We start from the raw sequence: 27,753 nt of genomic DNA on the forward strand, positions 1-27,753 counted from the left end.
AAATCTTCTGGAGTAGGAGCTTTGTACCAGTTTGCTAGGCAGACCAAACCGTAGACACAGAGGATCGTTTCCCAAGTTGAACACCGAAGATTATGTTGAGTTTATCCGCTCTTCTTCCACTCTTCATCAGCAGCCTCCGGAGGCCCAGCAAAAATAATGTTGTTGAATTTCTGTTTTTTTGTACGTAAATTAAGTGTTGGGGGTGGTAAAAGGCACATGGCAAAGAAAAACGTGTTAAAACTTCATTTTGGTCAAATTTTACAACCCCCCCCCTCCTCACATGTGATGTCGTTTTAAAGGCACTGTTGTCCTCCTTAAGGGAAAACAGGACTGAATATGGTGGCGTGTATAGTGTGAGAGAAACGCCACGTCCAGTCTGGATATCGGATTACTTCTGTCATATTGATTAAGTACCCTGTATCTGCGCCCTAAAATACCTCTTCTGTTGTGGTCCAGAAGTATCTTTTCCATCGGGGAGGGCTGGCAATTAAAGCCAGTGTCCCTTTTGCTGTGCAAGAAACCACATATCTGTAGATATATTAAAAAAAATCACTTTGGAGTAGGTTATATTTCTGGCGTAATTGTGCAAAGGAAAACATCCTCAGCTATTTCCCTCAGTTATTTAATTTGATCCGGTCAGTCCTCTGTTGGGCCTCTATATAGGCAGGATTTTTCAAATGAAATCAGCAATATATCTTCAAGCTTCTTTCTACGAGATTCAAGAGGATGATATTTCAGACGTTACTCTACAAGCAGCTTTCCGCTTACGAGACACGACGAATTTCACCCGAATTTGAAAGAAAATGGTGTTTTCTCGAGACCTCGCTCTTCCTGCCGTTAATGCTACTCCTATAAACAGGCCTGGACTTTGCCAGTTTACAGAGGGCAGTTGGGGACGGACATGGATGGTGAGGACTGGTTGCAGATTCAACAGTGGTGCCCCCGCGACCTCTCGAGAGGTTACGGGATAGAGGAGGTGAGGACTCCTATAAGCCATAGTGATACGATGAACGACCCTCTGACGACGGGCACGGTCACGGCTTGGGTGTTCTCCGAGGATGACGTTTGATCCACTCAAGGCCCTCCTCCTATTCCTCCCTCTCATCATCATCATGAGTATCATCCCGTCAGCCAACGACAACACCGATAATGCATTTTGGGTGTAAACACAATGACAAACATGCGATGAAACCCCTGGGTCAACATGCCTTGCAACAAAGCCTGCTGTTACTGCAATCTGTGGTGAAGAAGTGGGATGATTGATGAAGACAATGGATGCTTAACGTCCACTAATCACCGGGACAACAGTGACGGTGAGAACAATCAGACTCATCAGGAGGCCCCGATGTGAGTAAATCTGTTCGTGATGGGTTGAAATCACAGCAGGATTCTTATCGTTTATAAAGGGGGTTTATGTTCATGGATGGGATTCAGATTCAAAATCCCAGCCGGATGTCGTTTCTTATTTGGAAGCTGAATCTCGTAGACTTTAATCTCCAGGGCCGCTGGGCTATACAAATAAAATGGACTCGACTCGTTATTTTCTAACTTTTCGGTTCTCATCGTCGTCTCACTTTCAAGCTGGGCTGCCATTTGCAGTATGTCAAACGGGGAAATAAGCAGCCTTGTGCAATTTTGACACAACAGCAAAAAAAAAAAAAAACACAAGTTGACTCATCACACTCTGTGCCTTTTGTGCTTACTAGACCAAAGGTTGAGACGATGAAGGTTTTATTGTCTGGCGGCAACTGCTATCATCTAGACAATTAAACTGAAATCCATTATGCGCCGGACTTAGGACCGTGCTCTAGGACAGCGTTTCTCAACCGGGGGTCCGTGGTGTAATTGCAAGGGGTCCGTGAAAATAAAATACCTTTAACAAAAAGATCCTATGACATTTATAGAAATAGGATTATTTTACTCAAATGTGACTGAGACCTTTATCTAGCTAAACTATAAAGGGTAACAGGACTTTTTTCTCTAATTACATCTGTTTCACAAGTGTCATTTATTGTATTTTAATAAGAGGTATCGCTCCCGTTTGCATTGTTAAAAGTTACTGCATAAAAATTCGGTTGTTACATATATCTGAAAGTTACTGAATACATATTCTGTTTTGTTACATATATCTGAAAGTTACTGAATACATATTCTGTTTTGTTACATATATCTGAAAGTTACTGCATAAGAATTCTGTTTTGTTAACTATATCTAAGTTACAACTGAAAGCTCTTATTTTTGCCCCAAAGAGTGAATAAATGCTATAATGCAATTTAAAATGCAGTTTCTACTGTTTCTATCAAATTGCAACCCCCCTCCCCTAAGATCAGGTGGAGGGGTCCTCGGGGTAGATCGAAAATACGCAAGGGGTCCAGGACCCCAAAAAGGTTGAGAACCACTGGTCTAGACAATTAAACTGAAATCCATTACGCGCCGGACTTAGGACCGTGCTCTAGGGTGCGCGAGCGTCATTCGATAAGTAGATATCCTCGGGGAAATCCGCAACTTTGAAATCTAGACAAGTTTGCATTCCTATATGGAGTTACCTTTTTTAACATATAAGCACGTTTACATCCGTGCACTCGCGCGCGGGTACACCCGTGCACACCACGTGTATGGGACGGGGGGGGGGCGCAGACGGACACGGGCCCTTAATATTACACCCACCGTAGAGCAGAATAGGACTTCAAGACTTTAAATGATGAATCGGTTTCTTAGGTGAGTCTTTTTGGGGGGGGGTACTCGTGGTTGTTGTGTTCTTGGGAGTTGTTTTGACTTGTTTGGCTTTTCTGGGAAGGAGGGGGGGGAGAGGGGGGGAGAGAGCGCACGGGCTCCTTCGGCGGTGGGTGGAGCGCCACGGCCGCATAAAAGCCGGAGTCCCCCCCCCCGTCATCCTCAATGCCATTATAGCGCGTGTGAGAAGGAGGAGATACACTTATTGTCAAGAACGCGGCTCGGATTCTAAGCCTTCTTCCTCGCCAGGTAAGCCTATCTCTGCTCTTCGGGAGACTGGGGGGGGGGGGGGTCGTTCTTCCAAAAACTTAAACCCGCTCGGCGAAGCTTCGATAAACGAAGAAGAACTTGGCAGCGACGCGCGTTTCACTTTATTTCCCCCGCTGATCTCACCATTACCGGTATATTAGCCTCTCGAGACGCAGCCGCCTCGCGCGCCGGGGTGACGTCAGGGACGGGGTCCGTTTCATCATCTCGTCAACGCGGGGGGCTTATTTTCGCCGCGTTATCTCCCCGTCATCGGTTAGATCTGTTATTTGAATTAACCGTGTTTTGTTTTGTTAGTCCTTCGTTGTTGTTTTCTAAAGAAGAAACTAGTTTGGGGGGGGGCTTCTGCGCGTCGTCGCTCGACGGCGCTGTCGGTCGCCGTCCAACCGTCGGTCGTCGTTAGTCGTCGTTAGCTAGCTTTTGCTTGTGTTCGTTGTATTTATTTAGCGTTAGCTGCCGAGTTAGCTAGTTAGCTAGTTAAGTCGGCCGAACGTGTCGATGAGTGGCGCGGCGTTAGGATGTGTGAAGTTTCAGGCGGCCGGCGTGGGTCAGCTGTTCCCGGGTCAGTTTATACGTCGAGCCGAGCTAGCCGAGGCTAATGCCGGGAAGCGCCGAGTGATGAGCTGTCACCTCTACATTTGGTGCGTTTTGGTTTTTCCGTGACGCCCACTGTCGCGGAAGGCAAATCTAATAGATAATTTCAGGATAGATTGTCTATTACTTCAGTGCCTCAACCAGCATCTTCAGTCGCGCTCTATCCCCTCTTACTTCGCCTGTATAAGTCAACCCTTGTGTATGTGAAGAATGTTGTGTTGTAGTGTTGTTATTCTATGTGAAGTAGTTACAGTGTTTCTCAACCGGGGGTCCGTTGCAAGGGGTCCGTGAAAATAAAATGCCTTTAAAAAAAAGATCCTATGACATTTATAGAAATAGGATTATTTTACTCAAATGTGACTGAGACCTTTATCTACCTAAACTATAAAGGGTAACAGGACTTTTTTCTCTAATTACATCTGTTTCACAAGTGTAATTTATTGTATTTTAATAAGAGATCTCGCTCCCGTTTGCATTGTTAAAAGTTACTGCATAAAAATTCTGTTGTTACATATATCTGAAAGTTACTGAATACATATTCTGTTTTGTTACATATATCTGAAAGTTACTGCATAAGAATTCTGTTTTGTGAACTATATCTAAGTTACAACTGAAAGCTCTTATTTTTGCCCCAAAGAGTGAATAAATGCTATAATGCAATTTAAAATGCAGTTTCTACTGTTTCTATCAAATTGCAACCCCCCTCCCCCAAGATCAGGTGGAGGGGTCCTCAGGGTAGATCAAAAATACACAGGGGGTCCAGGACCCCAAAAAGATTGAGAACCACTGAAGTAGTACACCGAGAGAGTCACGAGACCAGAGACACATTCCATGTGTGTGCTAACCCACGTGGCCAGTAAACACCATTCTGATTCAACGTAAGAGAAGCTAATCGCCTTGTCGGAAAAACTGCCAGAGAGAAGTTTTACTGAAATTGTATGTCCAGCTTATTTCTTGTGGGCTAAAAAAAAAAAGAAGTGGATTTTGAATTTTGACTTGAATATATCAGCTTTTGCTCCGTCATCTAATCAAATGTCTTGTCTGAGATCATTTTAAGGAAGCCAAGGTTCCTTCCATGGCTAGGGGAAATAATGGTAATCAGAGTTTTAAACGGGTGATGCTAACCTCCCACCCCCAATCTGTTTTGTTTTTTTGTTTTTTCAAAACTAGTAGCTTGAATCTACAGCCAACATGAGTAAAGACACAGAGATTGACCTGAAAGACGTGGAGCTGAATGAAATGGACCCGGAGAAGCAGCCCATGACGGGCGATGGACCGGCGGCGGGCAGCGAGAAGAACGGCAGTGTCAAACTGAAGGTTCCCGATGACGAGGTCAAGTTCACTGGCTTGTCCAAGGAAGAGCTGATGAGGGTTGCTGGAACACCAGGGTAAGAATTGATAGATGATGTATTGACTGATGGATGAATGAAAAATGAGAGTGAGAGGTTTATGAAGGGCCAAATGCCTAAATTGATGCCTTTTACCTCCAATTTCATCTTGGTGATGTAACCCTTATATTTGTACTGTCCACCATGTGTAGAATATATTTCATCTTCTTAGGTGAAGTGGTTGAAAGAGCACCAAAGTTTAGGGAATGCTAGTTTCTACTGGATACGGAGGTGATTGAAACTGAGTCAGTCAGTCATCATTCTTTCTCTCTCCCCTACTCTGTCCAGGTGGGTTCGACTCCGTTGGGTCCTGTTGGTGCTGTTTTGGTTGGGCTGGATTGGTATGCTGGCCGGAGCCATAGTGATCATAGTCCAGGCCCCTCGCTGTAAACCCCTTCCCGAGATGGGCTGGTGGAACGAGGGACCCCTTTACCAGATTTCTAACCTGATGGCTTTCTCTTCTGATGGAATCAAAGGTATAATGTGTGTCTAAATGTGTGTGTGTGTCTTTCTCATTTACACAAAGTATAGCTGATATAGAATAAGAGAAGACCTCACGGCCTTCTCTTGACAAAATTAAATATGCCATGCAAAGGTATATAAACACAGGTATGCATTGAAATATTATTCGACAGACATATTGGTGTAGGACAGTTTGTTGTTCCAGACACCAGGTCAAAGCAAGTTTCATGCTTTGTTTAACAGGATATACCAATAAACATCTTGGTTAACACAAGCCTGTCAGAGCAAAGTAAAGGAATGGTCAAGATACTCAATACTTGGAATCAGTTTGGTAGGGATCATGTGTTACTTAACACTTTCATGACATTTAATTGCAATGGAGGTCATTTCTTTAACCGCCTTATCTTTTGTTTAATGAATTAATTTTGTCCTTATTTTAAAAAAAGAAAAAAAAACCTTCAGAAAACTAAAAGCAAAATGAACGTTTGACTCTTATTTGTCTTTTTATAAAGAAGTCTCGCCTGTCATTGCCTTTCCCCAGTCTATTCCAGCTGGTTAGATAGCAGATTGCTGACTCGGCTGACTCAGTGTCTCAAGGTCTAAAAGGACACAAAACCTACGAGTCACCACTTTATCTTTTTATCTCTGTCACCACTTTATCTCTGTGTCTCACACAGAACTGAGGCTTGGAGTTAACCAACTCAAGACTTATTGCTTAGTTATGTGGATATAACACTCAAGTAGACATTAATTGTAAACGTAAGGATAGAGCTGGAATGACAAAAAAAAAACACTTTTTCATATCTATACTAGCTTGTGACACTTCCATTTCATTGCAAATTTAGTCGACTCCTGAAGTTTTTAAGAGGATCAGGGAAGAAGGACAAATACACACACACGCACACACAGCGACTAACTGCTTGCTGAGTGCAAACAGCAGATCTTTAGGGTGTTCTCAGATTTCCAGCAGGCCATGGGCAGCATTCCAGAAACCACACGTGACTCGCTGTTGTTTTCACATGAAGTACCCCTTTGTACAGCAGCTTCACATGGCCAACAGAGGGTGCGGAGGGGGCCATTCACGTGTTCTTGCCTTGAGTCAATACTTTCGCAGAAGAACACAGTGTGATCTTTAGTTCTCCCTCATCTCTTCCACACTCGTTGCATGTCCCGTGGTCATCACACGTTCTGCTCTTTTCAGTCCACCCCACCCAACAGCTATATCACTCACACACTTATTTCAGTTTAGCGTTTTGAGTTTGTCTGGAAATTCTCACAACTGTTCCCCCTCCCCTCCCCTCCTCCGTTTCCAAAGGTGTTGAGAAAAAGCTGGAGAGTGTGAACCAGTTGAAGGTAAAAGGTCTGGTTCTTGGTCCTTTCCACACCGTCCAGGCCGAGCAGCCAAACTCCCTGCACTTTAAAGAAATTGACCCGAACCACGGAACCAAGGAGGACCTCCGCATCCTACTGGACAAGGCCCACAAGAAGGGTAGGCAGATTAAGAGGTATTTTAATGATGTCAGAGATATGTAATTTGGGTGTAAAAGAGTCACTTAAGTCAGCCTCTGGTTTATTTAGTTGTTTCTTTTTTTGTTGTTGTTGTTTTTTTTTTACTTGAGCTGTTCCCATTCTGACACATTATCCGTTTAAAGACCCCCTCCAATGAAATAGAGTAATTAATTCTATTTGCAACATTAAAATGAAGCATAAAAATAGTTCAATTGAAATGTATGTAATGTCCATCAAGACTTGACTTCCTGCTTTTTGGCTGGACCACAACAGTGGGGCCAGCCCTACACGTGCAGTTGGTTGTCTGTGAGTGAGTGCCTGAGTGAGTGATGGAGTGCCCCCATTTGCTGTTGTTCTTTCAAAAGGAACCGGTGTGAACAGTTTTCTATGACATCATCAGCTGTTCACGTTACCGATGTCAAAACAGCCGCTTTTTAAACGTAGTCATGCAAAAACAGCCATTGAATAAATGTCTAGCCATATACTAGGTTTTAACCTAGTCTTGTTTTTTTCTCTCAGGTATCTCAGTGGTCCTGGATATGACTCCTAACTATCTGGGGAAGGAGAAATGGTTCAGCAATGCTGCTGTGGCTGATGTGCTGGAGCAGCTCAAGGTAATAAGCACATATGCACACCCACACAGAAGATGTTGTTTCAAAATGTGCTAATGTGGCGTTTTGAGTAGGGAATTCCTGGAAAAAGTATTTCTCAATCATGGCACTTGACAATAAATATGCTGCTTTTTTTGTCACCCGAGTTTTTGTCTGTTCAGTTGTACATGTCCATTCCAACTGTATTTGATCCTGTTTACCTTTTTTTTCTTCTCCCAGGATGCAGCTGAGTACTGGCTTGGTGTGGGTGTTGATGGCATCAAGGTGCCCGATCTTCAAACTGCCGTCGCCTCCTCTGAATGGTCAATGGTTCAGGCCACCATCCAGGGCAACCGCACAAATGATGAAAAGAAGAGGTAACTACTGTTAACAACTTTTGTCCTTCAACAAGTATTTTCATTGACAGAGGTGTTTTGCAGGGTTGGGGCTGGGGAATATTGTGTCTGAAAGGAAATTTGAGATCACAAGCATTCCAGCTCAGCAGGAGGTTTTGAGGACCTGGGGCTCAAGAGGGAATAACACTTTGTATAATGTTAAAGGGACACCTTGTGGACAAGTCACAGAAAGACAAGGAACTGACTTGCAGTTCAGAAGTAGACTCCTTGAAGGTCATTCCAAGTTAGTTTGGCAATTTAAGGAAATAAGGAGTTCTGTTTTTTTTTTTTTTTTTTTTAATTTCACTGGTTGAAAAGCTTGCTATTTTGGTTTTGGGTCTAAAATTGTCATCAGCTTATTACAAGCCATTTCATGCCATTACGTAGATTGATCCTCTTAAATACGTAGACCTACTCTTTACTGATGTCACCCATGTTAACCTCCTAGGAGGTGGTACTTGTGCTCAGGTGAAGGCAATTAGAGGGCTGCTTGAGCAGGCGAGTGTAAAATTTGTTTTAGGCAAGTGATTGTGCACAATAGGAGGTAATGGCTGCCTCTCTTTCCCTCTGCCACTGGACTGATCTGACTGCTCCTTTCTCATCTGTTCTTCTCAGAGCTCTGATAGGGGTGGTTGAGGGCATATCGGCCTTAAATGTATCTTTGCTCCTGAATACTTCTGGTGTGGACCTCATCCTGTCTGATCTGCTCCGCACCAACGTTGGAGGCAAGTTGAAATACCCCTCGGTGTTAACGTGTGCTATTTTATGGTTCAGGTTTCCTCAGCTGGCCTGGCTCCTTTTGGTTGTTCTTTGAATGCAGAAATCTGGTGGGGTGGGGGTTTAGTATTTGAGTCACTTTATGTCACTTTAAGTAGTACATTTTTGTTTTTAGTCCCCCCCCCAGTCTGTAATGTTCAGCAATTAACATTTGCTCATTACGGTTTTGATTAAGCAAAAGTAACACACAACACCTGTTTTTAAGATGTCACAAGCACCAGTTAGACTAGCATCACAAAAAAACAAAACAAACAGACTTATAACTTTAAATATTTGATTGAAACGTTCTCTATATTTCCCATTGATCCAGGCATGGAACGATCCAAGGCCATTGACACCCTTATGGAGAACAGCCAGTTCAAGCTGGGCTGGGGTCTGGGTGCTGCCAAAGGGGATCACCTGTCCAAAGTGGTGGCGACTCCTGGCCTGGTCAGGCTGTACCAGCTGCTGCTTTTGACCATGCCTGGAACCCCCGTGTTTACATACGGAGATGAGATCGGCCTACAGGTGAGTGATGATGCACCAACAGTAAAAAAAAAAAAGTCAGACTTTCGAAAGTGTTCTTCTTAAGAAGAGGCTTCTTTTTTTATTTTTTATTTTTTTAATGAGTGGAATTAATAGTCTTTGATTGTCTTTGAATATGTGGGTATGTTAAGATTCAGGAATGCGTCATAAAGCTGTGGATGATCTTATTGACTGAGTGAGTAACCTGTTTTTTCTGCCTCCCATTAGGGTTCAGGTTCTCCCACAATGCTTTGGGACTCGGAGGTAGAAACAGCAGAGGAAGCAGTGAATCAGACGGCAGAGGTAGGAAGCGTGTGTGAGCGCGTGCCTGTGTCTGTATGAATTAGAGGGACAGTTTGTGAAGAACAGAACGCTGCCCTCCCCACCCTTTTACCTATCCTGTATCCACAGTTAGTTTACATAGATGCTGAGGGACTCAAACTACTTGCTAATAACCCTCCTCAACCCCCCAGGCTGAGAGGAAGGAGCGTGTGGCCTGTCGGAGATGGTTCAAAACTCTCAGTGAGCTCCGGGGCAAAGAGCGCTCCCTCCTACATGGAGACTACTACCCCCTCCAGTCCTCAGCAACATCCCTCGCTTTCCTCCGTCTGTGGGACCAGAGTGAGCGATACATTACAGCAGTCAACTGGGCCACCACCCCCACCACTCTCACACTGACACCCAGAGGTAAGAAGTGGGGCTGGGGTATGTATGTGTGTGTGTTAGTGATTAGTTGATGTTGAGAAATTATGCTTCTTGTTCTAGGTTCGTTTTTTCAGGAGTGACTGTTATGATCTATGTTGTACAGTTATTCAGACAACATCCAGTGTATAAGCCCTCATATTACAACTTATAGTTTGCACAGCAAGTGGTATATTGCGAGGTAGAGATTCGTCACACTCAAAGCTGTTGGCATGTGTTTTGCTTGTCTGCTATTTTGAGAGTGCTTTTGCCTCTATTCATCTCGGTGACCCCCCTCTTCCCCCTTTCTAGGTCAGTTGGAGCTACCAAAGCAGGCCAAAGTGACACTGTCCACTGATCCTGAACTGAAATTGAACTCCATGGTAGACCTGAACAAAGTCACCCTGGGGCCCGGTCAAGGAGTTTTGCTACAGTTTCCCCTTGCTGCCTAAGGAGGACGCCAAGCTACTCAGCAGACCGGAGAAGACTAGTTCTGACATGTTCTAATTCAAGTTCACTTCTAGTCTTGGATTGAGAATAACGAAGATACTACAAAAAATTTAGAACTTTTTATCAGCCACAAATGCAGATTTTTTTTTAGGTTATTTAGTCAGGACTTAGATGAAGCAAAGTGGTAAGACTAATTACATGCAGGATAAGGAAATCCAGGCCGGTATGAACTGGGTAACATGGAAACAGATGGAAATGCAGTTATATTTGCGCCAGTGGCGGCTGCTGCTTTAAAAAAAATTCTGGGGGGGGGGCACAATTTACCTTGGTGCAGTACACCTGACAGCTGCTTTAATGTCCACACAGTCACAGAGTTATTAAAAAGGACAATGTAGCCTATAGATTTTATCAGGGTTCGTAGACAGTCGTTGACAGTCGAGACGGGGTGTCATGGTGGGTGTGAACATGATTGACAGCCACGAGAATTGTCCAGTCACATTAGATAAAAAAAACAACTATATTAAAACAATACCAATTCGCTGCCAATAAAAGTGGGAGCGTCTGGGGTACACAGAACTGCACCCCCTGGAAAAAATGAAGAAAGCAATTAGACAGCAACCTCAGGTCACCTACTCACCAAAAGTTTGAGGGCTTACATAAGGTATCGTTTGGCCGGCGCCCCTCACCCAGGAAGTATGTGTATTCAGACAGAAATCAACCAAATACCATTTGAATCAATATTTAATGCTGCTGACAGGCGCTCACAGACTGAAAACACTTTTATTTCATAATTATTTGCATTATGCAACTAAATTATATTTAACATGTTTAAGTAGATTTTCATCTCTTGATGTCTACTGGCCAGCCGCCACTGATTTGCGTTATGAGTGAGCTTGACAATGAGCTCAGCTTTTGGAGGCAGTGAAAGCCAGGTTTTAATGGGAAGACATGTTTTGTATGAGAAGATGCACCTTTGTTTTCTGACATGCACTCATGATCTCGGTACTTGTTTGCTCTCTTTTCTTGTTTTTTTGTTGTAGTTTTTCAGTGGCTTCTTAAGACATTCCATTCCTATTTGTTTGGGCATTGTTTTTTTAAATCCTTTTAAAAATGTTTTAAAATGTTCTAGTAACGTTATACTTGGAAAGAATTTTCTCTTGCACTAAAATGCATGTAACCTGGAAAGAACATGTTGGAGTAAACCTGCAACTAGACAACACGAAGGCCCGCAGCATCAAGTCCTGACTGTAACCTGGATGGGATTGGAAACAAATAAAAATAAAATTGTGGTTCTTATAAACGGTGACTGTCTTTTGTGAACAACTTATGAGGCATTCAGTGTACTTTGTGTGAATGTTCACTGCTGTTAATGATCAGTTTATGGAGGCTATAGGAGGGGTGTAATGTGATCACACTTTCTTAGTTTTAGTCTAGATTTTAGCAGTGCTATTCTGTCGGTTCATTGGTGTTGGCCTGAATCGGTTACAGTCATGGTGGGCTTCACATTTCCATAGCGAGAAACGGGTAGACGGACAACCATTTTTGACATCCTCCAACCTTAGGCCTTCGTTTTGTACCGTCTTCTGGAGGACCCTAGATGTTCGTACACGGCAAAACTACGATTCCTTCGTGTTGTCAGTCGCCCACCGATACAATACACCAGAGTACAAAAACATTTCCCCACCTCTACCTCGGTAGGCCTCCGTATGTGATCCGCCACCGCCATGTTTAGAGGTTTCAAATCACCATGGATGATTCCCATGCCCTTCAGGTGCTGAAACGCTGGGGCCAACTGAAAAGACAGGAAACATTCACGTTCAGTTTCTATTTCAGAGTCATTTAGCATTTAGTAGTCCTATGTATTTACCAATAATCACATCATTGATAAGGCTGCAGACATTTACTTATTTGACTTTTCTCCCTTTCTCTCCCCAATTGTATCTGGCCGATTACTCCACTCTTCCGAGCCGTCCCGGTCACTGCTCCGCCTCCTCTGCCGATCTGGGGAGGGCTGCGGACTACCACGTGTCTCCGACACATGTGCCAGCTACTTCTTTTCACCTGACAGTGAGGAGTTTCACCGGGCGGACGTAGTGCGTGGGAGGATCACGCTATGCGAGCCCCGGGGTTGTCCGACCTTGGGGGTCGTCCCTGGTTGTCTTCTGTGTGGAGTTTGCATGTTCCTCCCGTGTCTGCGTGGGTTTCCTCCGGGGGCTCCGGTTTCCTCCCACAGTCCGAAGACATGTAGGTCAGGTGAATCGGCCGTACTAAATTGCCCCTAGGTGTGTGTGTGTGTGTATGTCGGCCCTGTGTGATGGCCTGGTGGCCTGTCCAGGGTGTCCCCCCACCTGCCGCCCAATGACTGCTGGGATAGGCTCCGGCATCCCCACAACCCTGAGAGCAGGATAAGCGGTTCGGATAATGGATGAATATATCCGGACAGCAAAAACACCGCTTTTAAGAGCAAGTTAGAAATATAGCTCGATAAAGAAACTTGGATGAACAGTTTCCTGCGTTAACTCGTGCTCTGCCAGGCTGATCATATTGGGGGCCTTCTTCGTTTACAGCCACGGCTTTGTTGTCGTGCGACTACGCATACTTGGTGACCTTGCTAAAGCCACTTTCCCCAAGAAAGTCCTGCTCCAGATAGTTGGTGGAGGTGTCACACAGCACATCGCCTATCTGAATCTGGAAGGAGTCTGTGGGTGGGGAGGAAGACTCCTTGACAACGGGAGGACGGTCCTCTTTCTTTAGAGTGCCCATCTGAACACAGGAAAGGATGGATATATGCACAACATAAATAGTTAAGACACATTGTGTCATAAAACATGAGAACACCAACAACATACACCTTTGAACATCTCTATTTGGGTTGGAACCCTTAAATGTGCCAAACCTTGTGTTGTGTTTTTTAACACATCCCTTATTCTGTCATGATCCCCATGATCAAGCAGGTGGTTCACCCAGGGCGAGGTTTGACCACTGCACTCGGGTTGTGCTGACCCCTGCGAATTCCCCAAGTGTGGGAATCTCGACTGCATAATTTCTGGTAGTGGGGGACTGCATTCGCGCTCTCCCCTGTTTTCATGTCAAGATTCAAGAGATTCAAGATCCTTTACATCTTTAAGTGCAAGAGAGTTAAAATTCTTGTGTTTTGGCTCCTCAACCTAAGAGCATTTGTTTATGAAAAGTTGAAAGTTTCAGTGGAATCTTGGAAATATCATAGTTGCATCTTAACAAGAAGGGTAGACCACCAACAGAATTAAAAACATAGGAGGGTATAAAATTCCAGACTGAGGACGGATTCTTGAGATGGGCTTTGATCCAGTTTATCTTAAAGGTCACATTTCAAGTAGAGAAATCTAATGCATTGAAACCACCAGAGCCTGGTTTATTCATCAACACGCTCTTTTTTAATTAGGCGAGGTTTATTCTTCCAAATAAAAGTAAATAAAATTTTGGCTATTTTACTACAGTAATCCTTGGGTACATCCATTGCTTGGGCATTATAAGTAAGTCTAGACAAACCCTTTACCTTTGTTAGCAAAGATCCTCCAGAAATGGATAAATCCATCTGAAGCCAGAGATTGAGTCTCTGCTCTATTGTCTTGATCAAAGGATTAAAACGTCCTTGTGCTCTGAGGTTCTGGTCTCTCTTTATGATTACACCTAGATATTTGCCTGTGTTTCTCACCGGTATGTTTTGTATTCTTTCATCAGCGCATGTCTTAATGGGAAGTTGTGGGAGTGCAGGGATGAGGAGAGATCTAAGCAGTGCCTACGTGAGGCTCTCCGAACGTCTGCCTCAAAGGAGCAGCAGCAGCCCCTGGTGAATCTACCCTCAACTGTATAGCACCACAGCCCCCCCCCCCCCCCCCACAGAATTCACCATATGCAAAACAGTAATGCAACACAAAAGAACTCAGTGAAACAGTCAACATCTCGGGGGGGCGGACCAGGCGGCCAAAACGGCTGCGCTGAATGGGTATGGAGGCGGGGGCCCGGGGGCCAGGGCAGGTGCCAAGGCTAGGCCGGGGGGCCTGAGTATGGCGACAGAATAGTGCAAAAAAGAACTCGCGCGACAAACCCATGCGTTCGGGCGCTATTCTTTTTGGCGCTATTCTGTCGCCACATGTATGGTTTAATGGACGACTTCGCACAGCGGAGAAGCCGGGAGAGTGCGCCGATGACGCAAGTAGAACTTGTTCATTATTTATGTGACTTGTCAATATGCGGTCCTTATATACGTGTTGGTGCGCTGGTGTAACCCAGGTGAAGATAACCCAGGTTAAAATAACCTACATATAATTACAGTTGAATCACGATAAATAAATAAATAAACAATCGTAATTATAAATTTTGCAAATAAATAGTACACCGTGGATGAGTAATTCATGGTACCAATAAATTCATATTCATGTCGTTGGGTTCAGATAGCTCTTTCTTATAGAACGCGGCGCGTGCAGTGCTGATTAGCCAATCAGCTGCCTTGCTCGAGAGCGAGGACGTCCCAGAAGTAGCGAGGTTCCAGAAGTAGCGAGGTTCCAGAACGCCACGCAGGCGCTTGAGAGGAGCCGCCGGGACGAGAGACGAAGGATTCTGCTTTGAAATAGCAGCGAGCTACCGTTGTTTCTTTCGTCGTCCAAGTTGAGAATTTCGTTGGTCCGGTCGTCCTGGGTTTTGTGTTGTGTCCGGGTGTCGTGCAGGACTTGGTGAGTCAGTTGCTAACTAGCCGAACTTTTCCGTTTTCAATGTCTGTGTGCATAGGCTAGGTAAAGCTACAAGTAGCTCAGTTTTATGTCGCAGATCATAATTTGTGTAAAGATTGTTGAGGAGCTACGCTGGTGTATTAGCGCAGTAACGGACCTGCGTCACAGGCCTGGCTGCATCGTGCACTAGCATAGGAGATTAAACTGCCTCACGTTTCAGCGGTGGGTAGATTGACTATGTCAATCGGTACTTCTGTTGTTTCCTTTTGATTATTTTATTGAGAGACATGTAAACTAATGTCTTTGCATGTGTGATGTGCCTGTTATAATGCAGGCCAGGTTTTTTTTTGGATTGGGAAGATCGCGCTTGGTGTTTCATACCCCAAGCTGGAAACAAGATGGCGAGCCACCCATAGGAGACCTGCTGGGTCCACGTGGTCTGTCTGCGGCTGCAGACAGCTCATTCTCAGGACAGCAGCCTACAGAGTCGAGCACCTGGATTGCCGTAGGACTGAAATTTCCAGTTTGTTACTGTAAAACGCAGTTGGACTCAGTGGAGCAACAACGGCCTTTCCAAGAAGGACTGATTATAGCCTACATTGATTATTGATTTTGATTGTTGATCTGATATTGTATTGTTAATTGCAGTAGCGGCTGAGTTTATTACACATTTATATGGGGTAATGCAATTGTGTGTTACTTTTGGCATTCTGATTTACTGGTTAAGTAACTTGGGTTAATGGAAATTAGAACTGAAACTTAAAGTCCTAATGGAACAAAATAGAACAAATAAACATAATTTGTCATCTCAAACAAGAGATAACTTCAAACTAGAATTTAAAGGATCCTACATTAGAACTAAAATATCTATCTAAAATATCTGAAACTCAAAATAGTGATTTAATAAGTGTTAGATCATAAAACAAGAGGTTTCAAGGAATTTATCCATTCTCACTGTGTTATTGTGTAATTGTGTATGTTTCTCTGTCTATGTTTACAATTCTTTATATAAAAACAAGCCGGCAGTTCAAACTTTATTCCCTGGTCTGTGGTCTGCAAGCATTTGATGCTAGTGTAACCCACTCTTGGGATGCGCAATGCTTTAGGTTCGGGAGGAGCTAAAGGCAGAGTGTAATAACCACACACACACACAAATTAATCTGAACTGCACCTTTAGTGTGCTGGAAAATACAAATACAATTTACAATTCAATGAAAATAATAAACTGGGCCCTTAAAATAAAGAAATAGCCCTGAAGTGTGATTTTCTACACTTCAATGAGTCAATGACTAGTCAGAGTTAATTGTCAGAGTGCACTCTGGGGTTTTGTTCAAAGGATAGACCACTGCACTTCCGCGTTCGACCGTTCGAGCGGGGGGAGCTAGAGGGGGATAGAAGCCGGCAAGTTTGAACACGGTTTAAATGGCTAACTGTGTCGCTACGTTGGCTGCTGCGGACAAGAACCGATATATATTTACATTTTCAACAAATGTTTGCATTTTATTCAGTTATTACTTTTTACTGTATTACACATGACTGCATAAAATGATGCATGATATACTACTCAATAAGGATGACAATAATAATGTGATAACAATGTTTGCATTTTAACTGGGTAAGGGAGACTGGGGTAGTTACCCCTTGTTTCTAGGAAAGATAAACAAAATTGAGCATGTGACCAAATATTCAGGGGGGAGGGACCATTTTATGATTTTTAATGGATAAAAATACATATGGGTTTGAAGAATGTGATCCCATTCAGACAGGTGTAGCTAACTGTGGAATTCCATACAGCCACTGGCTCAACCTGCGCCAGACCAAACTGTTCCAGGGAGGTGAGGGAGGGGCCAGAGCGGGTCTTAGAAAATATGAGTGGAGGAGGGAAGGCAAGGGAAGGGGGAAGAGGGAGATGAATCAACCTACCCCGCAACTGAGTTTCACATCTAGCTGCTACAGTGTAGCTGAAGGGAGTGTGGCGAGGGAGACTACAGTGTAGCTAACATTATGCAGGTTGTAGCCTAGCTAGCTCGGCTACATCTCGTTCAATGTAGCTAGCCTATTACACTGACTAAATTCGTTTTCCCATCTGGGCCCACTGATCTATTGGCATTCTAACTTGACATGTTGGTGATTATAAAATGGAGAATAGACGTAACCTATTATTAGCTACTAGTTAAACTAGCTAACATTACCAGTGATGAAGAGCAGACTCCAGACGTAAACATGTCTGCTGTCAGGATCCCAAAGTTGTCCATCCTCGTCTTTCCTTCTGATCGCCTGGAGCCATTTCAATCGTTTTTCTCCCTCCTTCTGCCTTTTAGGCAATACAAAAAAACGAATATTTGGGTTGTTTTTCTTGTTAACAGTACAGTCCACCACACAGCAACTTTTGGGCATCGTAGCTACGGCTAGGCTGCGTATCTAATACAGTGCGGCTTGGCGGCTTGGGTTTTCTATCCCCCTCTCCTGGCGTCCTGTTGTCAAGGTACCCGGAAGTGTTCCGGTGGTCTATACCAGTCTGGGTGACTGGTACAACTTGCCACACTGGATGGTAAGTAGAGTTATCCTGCAGAGGTTCAGATCCGCTTCTTACTGCCACTCTGGTGGCTCGCCATCTATCAGCTCTCAAATGACTTCTCAGGATTCCGATCATAACAACAAAACCTGACCTGTACATATAACACAGGTTCAGTTTCTTAACTTTATCTTATCTATGCTGTACAACATTCAACGATCAACATTCAAAATAATGCTGAGTGTATGACATTGGTGAAATATTAGATTCTAAAATATATTCTAAATTAATCCCAAATACTGGAATTATTTAGTTCTACTGCATATATTTAATATACATGAACAATTTACAAACATTTCACATCAGGATGTATAACATTAGCATACTAGCAACACAATGCTACATTAACAGCCTTATTGCTAGCGTACGGCAATTAGCCGAATAGCCCGATTGCTAGGCTAGCTTACCAAGACACGTGGGATGCGATAACCTCGTTAAAAGGGCACTCTTCACAGCCCGTGGCTCGTGCTGTAAAACCGATTCAGTCAATTAGCCACTTGAAAAGTGTTATGTTTTTATCGCTCAATGTTTCTTTTTATTCTCTTACCAAGCTCACACACGTTGCGAAGCAACTATCGCTTGATAAGCTGCTCACAGCGTCCACGCCCTCGTCTCCTATGTCACTGCCCCGCCCTTCTCTATTCCCACAGACACGCCCTCTATCCTAGACCCGATCAATCGAGGGAGGTAAGAATGGAGCCGATAGAGGTAACCGATTTTAACCAAGTAATAAATCATAACTATAATATGAAATAAGATAAAACATGAACTTCAAACAAATTAATATTTATAACTTATATAGTTTTTAAATAAGTTTCTTTTTCTTTAACCCATTATTTCTGGCTGGGTTACACCAGTTATAAACTGCTCCGACGAACCTAGAACTGGTCCTAGTCAACTGTCAACATCTACAGTGCTACACTGTCACCGTTATGTTTTCATCTGTGTTTAGAGGCGCGCTGTCACCATTGTTTTCATCTGTGTTTAGAGGTGCGCTGTCACCGTTATGTTTTCATCTGTGTTTAGAGGTGCGCCGTCACCGTTATGTTTTCATCTGTGTTTAGAGGTGCGCCGTCACCGTTATGTTTTCATCTGTGTTTAGAGGTGCGCCGTCACCATTGTTTTCATCTGTGTTTAGCGGTGCGTAATCACCGTTATGTTTTCATCTGTGTTTAGAGGTGCGCCATCACCGTTATGTTTTCATCTGTGTTTAGCGGTGCGTAATCACCGTTATGTTTTCATCTGTGTTTAGAGGTGCGCCATCACCGTTATGTTTTCATCTGTGTTTAGAGGTGCGCCGTCACCATTGTTTTCATCTGTGTTTAGCGGTGCGTAATCACCGTTATGTTTTCATCTGTGTTTAGAGGTGCGCGTCACTGTTATGTTTTCATCTGTGTTTAGAGGTGCGCGTCACTGTTATGTTTTCATCTGTGTTTAGAGGTGCGCGTCACTGTTATGTTTTCATCTGTGTTTAGAGGCTCGCAGTCACCGTTATGTTTTCATCTGTGTTTAGAGGTGCGCCATCACCGTTATGTTTTCATCTGTGTTTAGAGGTGCGCGTCACTGTTATGTTTTCATCTGTGTTTAGAGGTGCGCGTCACTGTTATGTTTTCATCTGTGTTTAGAGGTGCGCGTCACTGTTATGTTTTCATCTGTGTTTAGAGGTGCGCCGTCACCGTTGTTTTCATCTGTGTCTGTCTGTCATCATTACTTCTCTTTCGGCGACCTCTGCGGCCCTCTTATATGATTTTGTAAGTTTATTTTCTAGGAGGTCGGGTTTTATGATCATATGAGCATATGATCTTCTTTTATCTTTCTTGAATCATTGTGCAATTTCTTCTTAAAATTAAAAAAAAAACATTCTACTTTTTTTTTTCAATTGTCTCAGTTTGGTCTTGGATCTACAGGCTTCACAGGCAGACTGAACCTCATCCCAGACTGCTGCAATACTTTCACGGGCGATGCTAAATGTGGGCGGATCAGGGTTTACTTGACGAGGACAGAACCCCTTAAGCGACACAAGCTTGATGATATAAGAAATAGGGTAAAATGACGTGTTGTTACACACTCTTGTACAGTACGTGGCGGTATGCACCATAAAGTTGTTTGTGATCCGCCAGTAAACCGAGAAAAGAAGAAGAACTGTGGGCGGAGCAGGGTTTACATGACGCACACAGAACCGCCCACTGCTTTTCTGGGCACTCTCCCTCTGATTGGCCAGGACTCGTTGCCTCCGTTGGTTGGGTTGGTTAGGGTTAGGGCGGAGTTACGTGTAAGGTTAGCTAATCAGAGGCAGAGTAGGGGCGGGTCTTCCTGGAATCCTAGCGCCTGGACGCTACACAGGGCGTGTCTTGCCCAGAAAAGCTGTGGGTTTCATAATGACGCCTCCGGCGGCCGTGCCATTCAATACAGCGTTGCACGATGGGAAATGTAAAGAAATACAAGGAAGAAATTAATTCTGCCATTGTCTATAAAGCGAGCTTGTAAACAGGACGTATAACTGTGAGGATAACTGGGATCGTGCGTCGGCAGTAATACGGAGTCGCCGTTGACGTGGTGGCACCGTGATCCAGATAGATGTGTGTGAGAATAGGGTGGTGTGTGTGAGAGCTAGAATTCATACTTACCTGGCAGGGGAGATACCATGATCAAGAAGGTGGTTCACCCAGGGCGAGGCTTGACCATTGCACTCCGGTTGTGCTGACCCCTGCGAATTCCCCAAATGTGGGAATCTCGACTGCATAATTTCTGGTAGTGGGGGACTGCGTTCGCGCTCTCCCCTGATCACGTGTTTAATGATAAATGTATTTACTAAGACGTATGTCGCGTTGTCGTTGGTATATCAAGATTTCGCTGGTTCTTTACCTCACATACCCGTCAAAAATGTAAAGCACCTACGCTACCAAAAAAACAAAGCCTTTTAGTCAACGATTTACTGCTCCAGTCATTGATTTTATATCAATCGTAATTTACGTACTTGCATTATCTGACCACTTGGAGGCGCCAATTTACTACATCATGTCTGTCGTGTCGGCCCGCAATTTTAACTCGTTTCTCTGCCCGCACTCATTGTGTATTGTTTGTAATCATCAAGGCTGGACTACGTACTGGGTAGAGTGGGGACCTGCCCGGGCTCACTCTGCATCAGTTGGCTTCTGGTAATGTCATTAAATGCACATTTGTTTGGGGAAATGCACCATTTATATACATTGTCAACTGAAATGATAGCTAACGTTAGCCGTTAGGGTCTCTCTCTCGCTCACACACACACACACACACACACACAGAAGAGACGGAGGGTCTCTTCGGTATGACGACAGTATTCACGCTCAACCAATCATAGCACAGACGGCCGAATATTAATTAGATCTTTCAAGGGGGGTTAACGATAAACAGGGTCTATCGTCTCATTCAATACAGCATTACATGAGGGGAAATTAAATAAATAGAAGACAGCAAATAATTGCTAAACTGTATAAAAAGCGAACTTGTAAACAGGACGTATAACTGTGAGGATAACTGGGATCGTGCGTCGGCAGTAATACGGAGTCGCCGTTGACGTGGTGGCACCGTGATCCAGATAGATGTGTGTGAGAATAGGGTGGTGTGTGTGAGGACTAGAATTCATACTTACCTGGCAGGGGAGATACCATGATCAAGAAGGTGGTTCACCCAGGGCGAGGCTTGACCATTGCACTCTGGTTGTGCTGACCCCTGCGAATTCCCCAAATGTGGGAATCTCGACTGCATAATTTCTGGTAGTGGGGGACTGCGTTCGCGCTCTCCCCTGATCACATGTATAAAGATAAATGCATCTCTCAAAATGAATTTAGCGTTGTCATTGGAACTTCGAGTTGATTGATTTTATATTAATCATAATTTACGTACTTGCATTATCTGACCACTTGGAGGCGCCAATTTACTATATCGTGTCTGTCCTGTCGGCCCGCAATTTTAACTTGTTTCTCCGTATTGTTTGTAATCATCAAGGCTGGACTACATACTGGGTAGAGTGGGAACCTGCCCGGGCTCACTCTGCATCAGCTGGCTTCTGGTAATGTCATTAAATGCGCATTTGTTTGGGGATATGCACCATTTATATACACTGTCAACTGAAATGATAGCTAACGTTAGGGTCTCTCTCTCTCTCTCTCTCTCTCTCTCTCTCTCTCTCTCTCTCTCTCTCTCTCTCTCTCTCTCTCTCTCTCTCTCTCTCTCTCTCTCTCTCTCTCTCTCTCTCTCTCTCTCTCTCTCTCTCTCTCTCTCACACACACACACACACACACCAGTGTTGTAGTCGAGTCACTAAACCTCGAGTCCGAGTCACCAAAGAAGAGTCGAGTCGAATCCGTGTCGAGTCCCTATTACCCGAGTCCGAGTCATCAGGGTTGAGTCTGAGTCGAGTTCCAAGATGGCTCCAGTGAGCCACTCGGGCACAGTCAAAGATCTGACATACAAATAAAAAAGGTCTACATTAAACAAAACCAGTGGCGGCATCCACATTAGCTTTCTTCAATTAGTCCATTTAGCGAGTAATAGCCTACAATTATTTTTATTTGCATTGTAAAGTTGTGCACATTTTATCAACATTATGTGTGGATGCATATAGGCTAGACTCCTTCCTTCTCCGCACGTGGAGAATATTCATGGCGGAGACCTGCCATGTGCGGATTTGTTATTGCTAGTTAAGATTAATGCTAACACGGTAGTTCAGAGTGGTGTGTTTTTTCCGTTAAGTGCATGCTACTTGGTAATTAGCTAAATGATAAATAAGAAAAATCAGTTTTAATCTCCCTATAACACGAAGACGCTGCGTGTTACTTACCAACTCATCATTAGTGAGATGAATGGCACGCTCGTGCCGAAAGCGAACCGTACTGTGACTTTTCTGTGCAATGCTGCATTAGCATGCTAACAGTAACGTTACTGAACTTACCTATACAATCTCACTTGGTTCTAGTGATATGATATACCCGCCACACCACCCAACCCAACGGTTCTAGTGATATGATATACCCGCCACACGACCTGACCCAACATCTTGGACCAGTGGTTGAGTTACTTCAGAGGCTATTGTTACCGTAGCTAGCTAGCTAGCTAGCTAACGGTAACTGATCACCAACCATATCATCAACTGACTGCATATCACTTACTTTTCTGGGTGCATCCTTGACAGATGTTTCACCCTATTTCAGAAGTTTGAGGTTGTCCCGGTCTTCTCCTCAATAGTTCGTTTACATATCGAACATCTAGCAGTGATCTTGCTGGAATTTGTTGTAAAATCTGTGTAAGCAAAGCGCACAACTCGGGACGTCTCTTTAGGCATCTTCGCGCTACTGAACACGACGGTATGCACGCCACGTGAATCCGCATGTAGGTGGAACACACGTGCCTGCCCTTACACGAAACTGAATAATGTTACAGTATTAATATAGCTATCAATATATTTTAATAGGGCCTATTATTTAAAAAAAAATCTAACAAAAACAGTCTATCAATTAAAAAGTCAGAGTCCGGGTCTCCAACTTCCGAGTCCGAATGCAGTAAATTCGCGAGTCCGAGTCCAAGTCCGAGTCATCAGTGCTCAAGTCCAAGTCGAGTCACGAGTCATGAAAATCAGGACTCGAGTCGGACTCGAGTCCGAGTCCTGGACTCGAGTACTACAACACTGACACACACACACACACACACACACACACACACACACACACACACAGAAGAGACGGAGGGTCTCTTCGGGATGACGACAGTATTCACGCTCAACCAATCATAGCACAGACAGACGAATATTAATTAGATCTTTCAAGGGGGGTTAACGATAACAGGACCTATCGTCTCATTCAATACAGCATTGCATGATGGGAAATTAAATAAATAGAAGACAGCAAATAATTGCTAAACTGTATAAAAAGCGAACTTGTAAACAGGACGTATAACTGTGAGGATAATTGGGATCGTGCGTCGGCAGTAATACGGAGTCGCCGTTGACGTGGTGGCACCGTGATCCAGATAGATGTGTGTGAGAATAGGGTGGTGTGTGTGAGAGCTAGAATTCATACTTACCTGGCAGGGGAGATACCATGATCAAGAAGGTGGTTCACCCAGGGCGAGGCTTGACCATTGCACTCCGGTTGTGCTGACCCCTGCGAATTCCCCAAATGTGGGAATCTCGACTGCATAATTTCTGGTAGTGGGGGACTGCGTTCGCGCTCTCCCCTGATCTCATGTTGAACAATAAACTAGTCATAAAAATTGTAGATAGCGCTATAATTGGTAGTTCTGCTCTTCATTGATGTTACATTAATCTGGAATTGAAGTTTTTGAAATTTGTTATGTCCTTGTATTATCCGTGTTATAGAACACATTGAGACTCCAACTACTCGGTTGAGTACATCCTTTGTTAATCCCCGCGACTTGGTTATAAACAATTAGTATAACTAGATTTACACACCACTTTCACTGAGGCTACTACTACATCTTTCGGCTGCTGCCGTTAGGGGGCGCCAAAGCGGATCATCCGTTTCCATTTCTTCCTGTCTTCTGCGTCTTCCCGTCACACCAGCCACCTGCATGTCTTCCCTCACCACATCCATAAACCTCCTCTTTGGCCTTCCTCTTCTCTTCCCTGGCAGCTCCATATTCAGCATCCTTCTCCCAATATACTCAGCATCTCTCCTCCACACCTGTCCAAACCATCTCAATCTTGCCTCTCTTGCTTTGTCGCCAAACCGTCCAACCTGAGCGGTCCCTCTAATATAATCGTTCCTAATCCTGTCCTCCTTCATCACTCCCAGTGAAAATCTTAGCATCTTCAACTCTGCCACCTCCAGCTCCGCCTCCTGTCTTTTCGTCAGTGCCACTGTCTCCAAACCATATAACATAGCTGGTCTCACAACCATCTTGTAAACTTTCCCTTTAACTCTTGCTGGTACCCTTCTGTCGCAAATCACTCCTGACACACTTCTCCACCCACTCCAACCTGCCTGCACTCTCTTTTTCACCTCTCTACTGCACTCCCCGTTACTTTGGGCAGTTGACCCCAAGTATTTAAACTCAAATGCCTTTGTCACCTCCACTCCTTGCATCCTGACCATTCCACTGTCCTCTCTCTCATTCACGCATAGGTATTCCGTCTTGCTCCTACTGACTTTCATTCCTCTTCTCTCCAGTGCATACCTCCACCTCTCCAGGCTCTCCTCAACCTGCACCCTATTCTCGCTACAGATCACAATGTCATCTGCGAACATCATCGTCCATGGAGACTCCTCCATGGACGAGCTGATCCTCGATGTAATGCCACCTCCACCTTGAACCCCTCTGTCATTCCAACCGCACACCTCACCATTGTCACACTTCCCTCATACGTATCCTGCACCACTCCTACATACTTCTCTGCAACTCCTGACTTCCTCATACAATACCACACCTCCTCTCTCGGCACTCTGTCATAAGCTTTCTCTAAATCTACAAAGACACAATGCAACTCTTTCTGGCCTTCTCTATACTTCTCAATCAACATTCTCAAAGCAAACATCACATCTGTGGTGCTCTTTCGTGGCATGAACCCATACTGCTGCTCGCTGATCCTCCCCTCTCCTCTTAACCTAGCTTCTATTACTCTTTCCCAAATCTTCATGTTGTGGCTGATCACCTTTATACCTCTGTAGTTGCTACAGTTCTGCACATCGCCCTTGTTCTTGAAAATCGGTACCAGTATGCTTCTTCTCCACTCCTCAGGCATCCTCTCACTTTCCAAGATTGTGTTAAACAATCTAGTTAAAAACTCCACTGCCATCTCTCCTAAACATCTCCATGCCTCCACAGGTATGTCATCAGGACCAACTGCCTTTCCACTCTTCATCCTCTTCATAGCTGCCCTCACTTCCTCCTTGCTAATCTGCTGAACTTCCTGATTCACTATCCCTACATCATCCAACCTTCTCTCTCTCTCATTTTCTTCATTCATCAGTGCCTCAATATACTCCTTCCACCTTCTTAGCACACTCTCCTCGCTTGTCAGCACATTTCCATCTCTATCCTTGATCGCCCTAACTTGCCGCACATCCTTTGCAGCTTGGTCCCTCTGTCTAGCCAATCGGCACAAGTCCTTTTCTCCTTCCTTAGTGTCTAATCTGTCATACAACTCACCATACGCCTTTTCCTTTGCCTTTGCCACCTCCCTCTTTGCTTTACTCTGCATCTCCTTGTACTCCTGTCTACTTTCTTCATCTCTCTTACTATCCCACTTCTTCTTTGCCAACCTTTTCCTCTGTATGATTTGCTGTACTTCCTCATTCCACCACCAAGTCTCCTCGTCTTCCTTCCTCTGTCCTGATGACACACCAAGTACCTTCCTAGCTGTCTCCCTCACTATTTCTGCAGTGGTTTTCCAGCCATCTGGCAACTCTTCACTACCACCCAGTGCCTGTCTTAACTCCTGCCTGAACTCCACACAACAGTCTTCCTTCTTCAACTTCCACCATTTCATCTTCGGCTGTGTCTTCACTCGCTTCCTCTTCTTGGTCTCCAAAGTCATCCTACAGACCACCATCCGATGCTGCCTAGCTACGTTCTCCCCTGTCACCACCTTGCAGTCTCCAATCCCTTTTAGATGGCGCCTTTTACATAAGATATAGTCCACCTGTGTGCACTTTCCTCCACTCTTGTACGTCACCCTGTGTTCCTCCCTCTTCTTGAAATATGTATTCACCACAGCAATTTCCATCCTTTTCGCAAAATCCACCACCATCTGTCCATCCACATTTCTCTTCTTGACTCCATACCTTCCCATCACCTCCTCATCACCTCTGTTCCCTTCACCAACATGTCCATCGAAGTCCGCTCCAATCACCACTCTCTCCTCCTTGGGTACCCTCTCCACCATGTCGTCCAACTCACTCCAGAATTCTTCTTTTTCATCCATCTCACACCCAACTTGCGGGGCATATGCGCTGATAACATTCAGCAATAAACCTTCAATTTCCAGCTTCATACTCATCACTCTGTCTGACACTCTCTTCACCTCCAGCACGCTCTTGACATACTCTTCCTTCAGGATTACCCCTACCCCATCACTCCTCCCATTCACACCGTGGTAGAAGAGTTTGAACCCACCTCCGATACTCCTGGCCTTACTCCCCTTCCCCCTGGTCTCTTGCACACACAGTATGCCTACCTTTCTTCTTTCCATCATGTCAGCCAGCTCTCTCCCTTTACCAGTCATAGTGCCAACATTCAAAGTTCCAACTCTCACCTCCATACTCTTACCCTTCCTCCTCTCTAGCTGCCTCTGGACATGCTTTCCCCCTCTCCTTCTCCTTCGCCCAACAGTAGCATAGTTTCCACCGACACCCTGCTGGTTAACAGTACCGGTGGCGGTCGTTTTCATGTCCCGTTTTCATTATGACAGTTTACTCTGTAAATGTTTTCCAATGCAAAAAAGTCAGATCTCGGTGACACTACCTGAAAATGCTCAAGACAGCACTATATACTATTTACACAGCCATTTGAAAACTACAGTAAAGTTACACATTACTGTATTTAGTGAGGTAACTGAGTACAAGACGCCGAATATGTATGTTTCACATTTTTACTACATATGCTCTTTGCAATTCTAATTTGTTCACAGCATTGTGCAAAAGAAAAAATACACCTTTATTTACAACAAACATAAACTCCCTTTGGGTAGAGCTGTGCACAACTGTAAACAATATTGCAGCTCATATTGAAACTGAACATACAACATACACAGTACTGTAAATCATTCATGCACATCCAGACTTTCCTCTCTGTCTGGCCACATAGTTTCATCTACATCACAGCGAATATCATCTCTTGCAGTGCAGCGAGGAAAGTTTCTCCTCGAGTGGCGAATCCACCCTCTGCAGGACTCTGCTGTGATGTCATCACATGCTGCCTCCACGGCCGCTAGCAGGGCCATTTGGGTGTGTGGATGCTGGTCATATACCTTCCACCTCCAGGGAGAGAAAAACTCCTCTATTGGATTTAGGAACGGTGAGTAGGGAGGGAGATATTCCACCAGCATCCTGTCATGTGCTGCAAACCACTGTCTGATCACATCGGAGTGGTGAAAACGCACATTCTCCCAAACAACAACAT

The 27,753-nt window shown here is 44.4% G+C and overlaps 1 protein-coding gene and 4 non-coding genes across 6 annotated transcripts; all 5 read left to right on the plus strand.

The window, feature by feature from the left end:
* Positions 1-2,833: 2,833 nt before the first annotated feature.
* Positions 2,834-11,650, plus strand: slc3a2a (solute carrier family 3 member 2a). 2 transcript variants are annotated; one of them, XM_056300021.1, is made up of 11 exons: positions 2,834-2,982; positions 4,765-4,982; positions 5,271-5,458; positions 6,760-6,933; positions 7,473-7,567; positions 7,784-7,920; positions 8,554-8,663; positions 9,026-9,222; positions 9,448-9,522; positions 9,693-9,906; positions 10,213-11,650. In XM_056300021.1, exons 2-11 carry the CDS (start codon positions 4,786-4,788, stop codon positions 10,350-10,352), a joined length of 1,527 nt encoding a protein of 508 aa, XP_056155996.1. In that variant the 5' UTR covers positions 2,834-2,982; positions 4,765-4,785; the 3' UTR covers positions 10,353-11,650. The 2 variants fall into 2 exon arrangements, with proteins under 2 accessions (XP_056155996.1, XP_056155997.1); XM_056300022.1 differs by having other exon boundaries at positions 2,880-2,982; positions 4,768-4,982.
* Positions 11,651-13,264: 1,614 nt separating this feature from the next.
* On the plus strand, positions 13,265-13,431 carry LOC130131172 (U1 spliceosomal RNA). The gene has a single exon (XR_008812335.1). It is a non-coding gene; the product is annotated as a U1 spliceosomal RNA (small nuclear RNA).
* A 6,822-nt stretch (positions 13,432-20,253) lies between these two features.
* On the plus strand, positions 20,254-20,417 carry LOC130131030 (U1 spliceosomal RNA). The gene has a single exon (XR_008812202.1). It is a non-coding gene; the product is annotated as a U1 spliceosomal RNA (small nuclear RNA).
* An 843-nt stretch (positions 20,418-21,260) lies between these two features.
* LOC130131041 (U1 spliceosomal RNA) lies at positions 21,261-21,424 on the plus strand. The gene has a single exon (XR_008812212.1). It is a non-coding gene; the product is annotated as a U1 spliceosomal RNA (small nuclear RNA).
* Positions 21,425-23,689: 2,265 nt separating this feature from the next.
* LOC130131031 (U1 spliceosomal RNA) lies at positions 23,690-23,853 on the plus strand. Its single transcript, XR_008812203.1, has one exon. It is a non-coding gene; the product is annotated as a U1 spliceosomal RNA (small nuclear RNA).
* The last annotated feature ends 3,900 nt before the right edge of the window (positions 23,854-27,753 follow it).

Source organism: Lampris incognitus, chromosome 20 (genome assembly GCF_029633865.1).
Source record: "Lampris incognitus isolate fLamInc1 chromosome 20, fLamInc1.hap2, whole genome shotgun sequence".
NCBI lineage: Eukaryota > Metazoa > Chordata > Actinopteri > Lampriformes > Lampridae > Lampris > Lampris incognitus.

Excerpts from the sequence above, each read along its gene's own strand:
- slc3a2a (XM_056300021.1), top strand. The coding sequence starts at position 4,786 with ATGAGTAAAGACACAGAGATTGACCTGAAAGACGTGGAGCTGAATGAA. Across the intron at positions 6,934-7,472 it reads GGACAAGGCCCACAAGAAGG|GTATCTCAGTGGTCCTGGAT; the intron begins GTAGGCAGATTA and ends TTTTTCTCTCAG. Across the intron at positions 8,664-9,025 it reads GCTCCGCACCAACGTTGGAG|GCATGGAACGATCCAAGGCC; the intron begins GCAAGTTGAAAT and ends CCATTGATCCAG.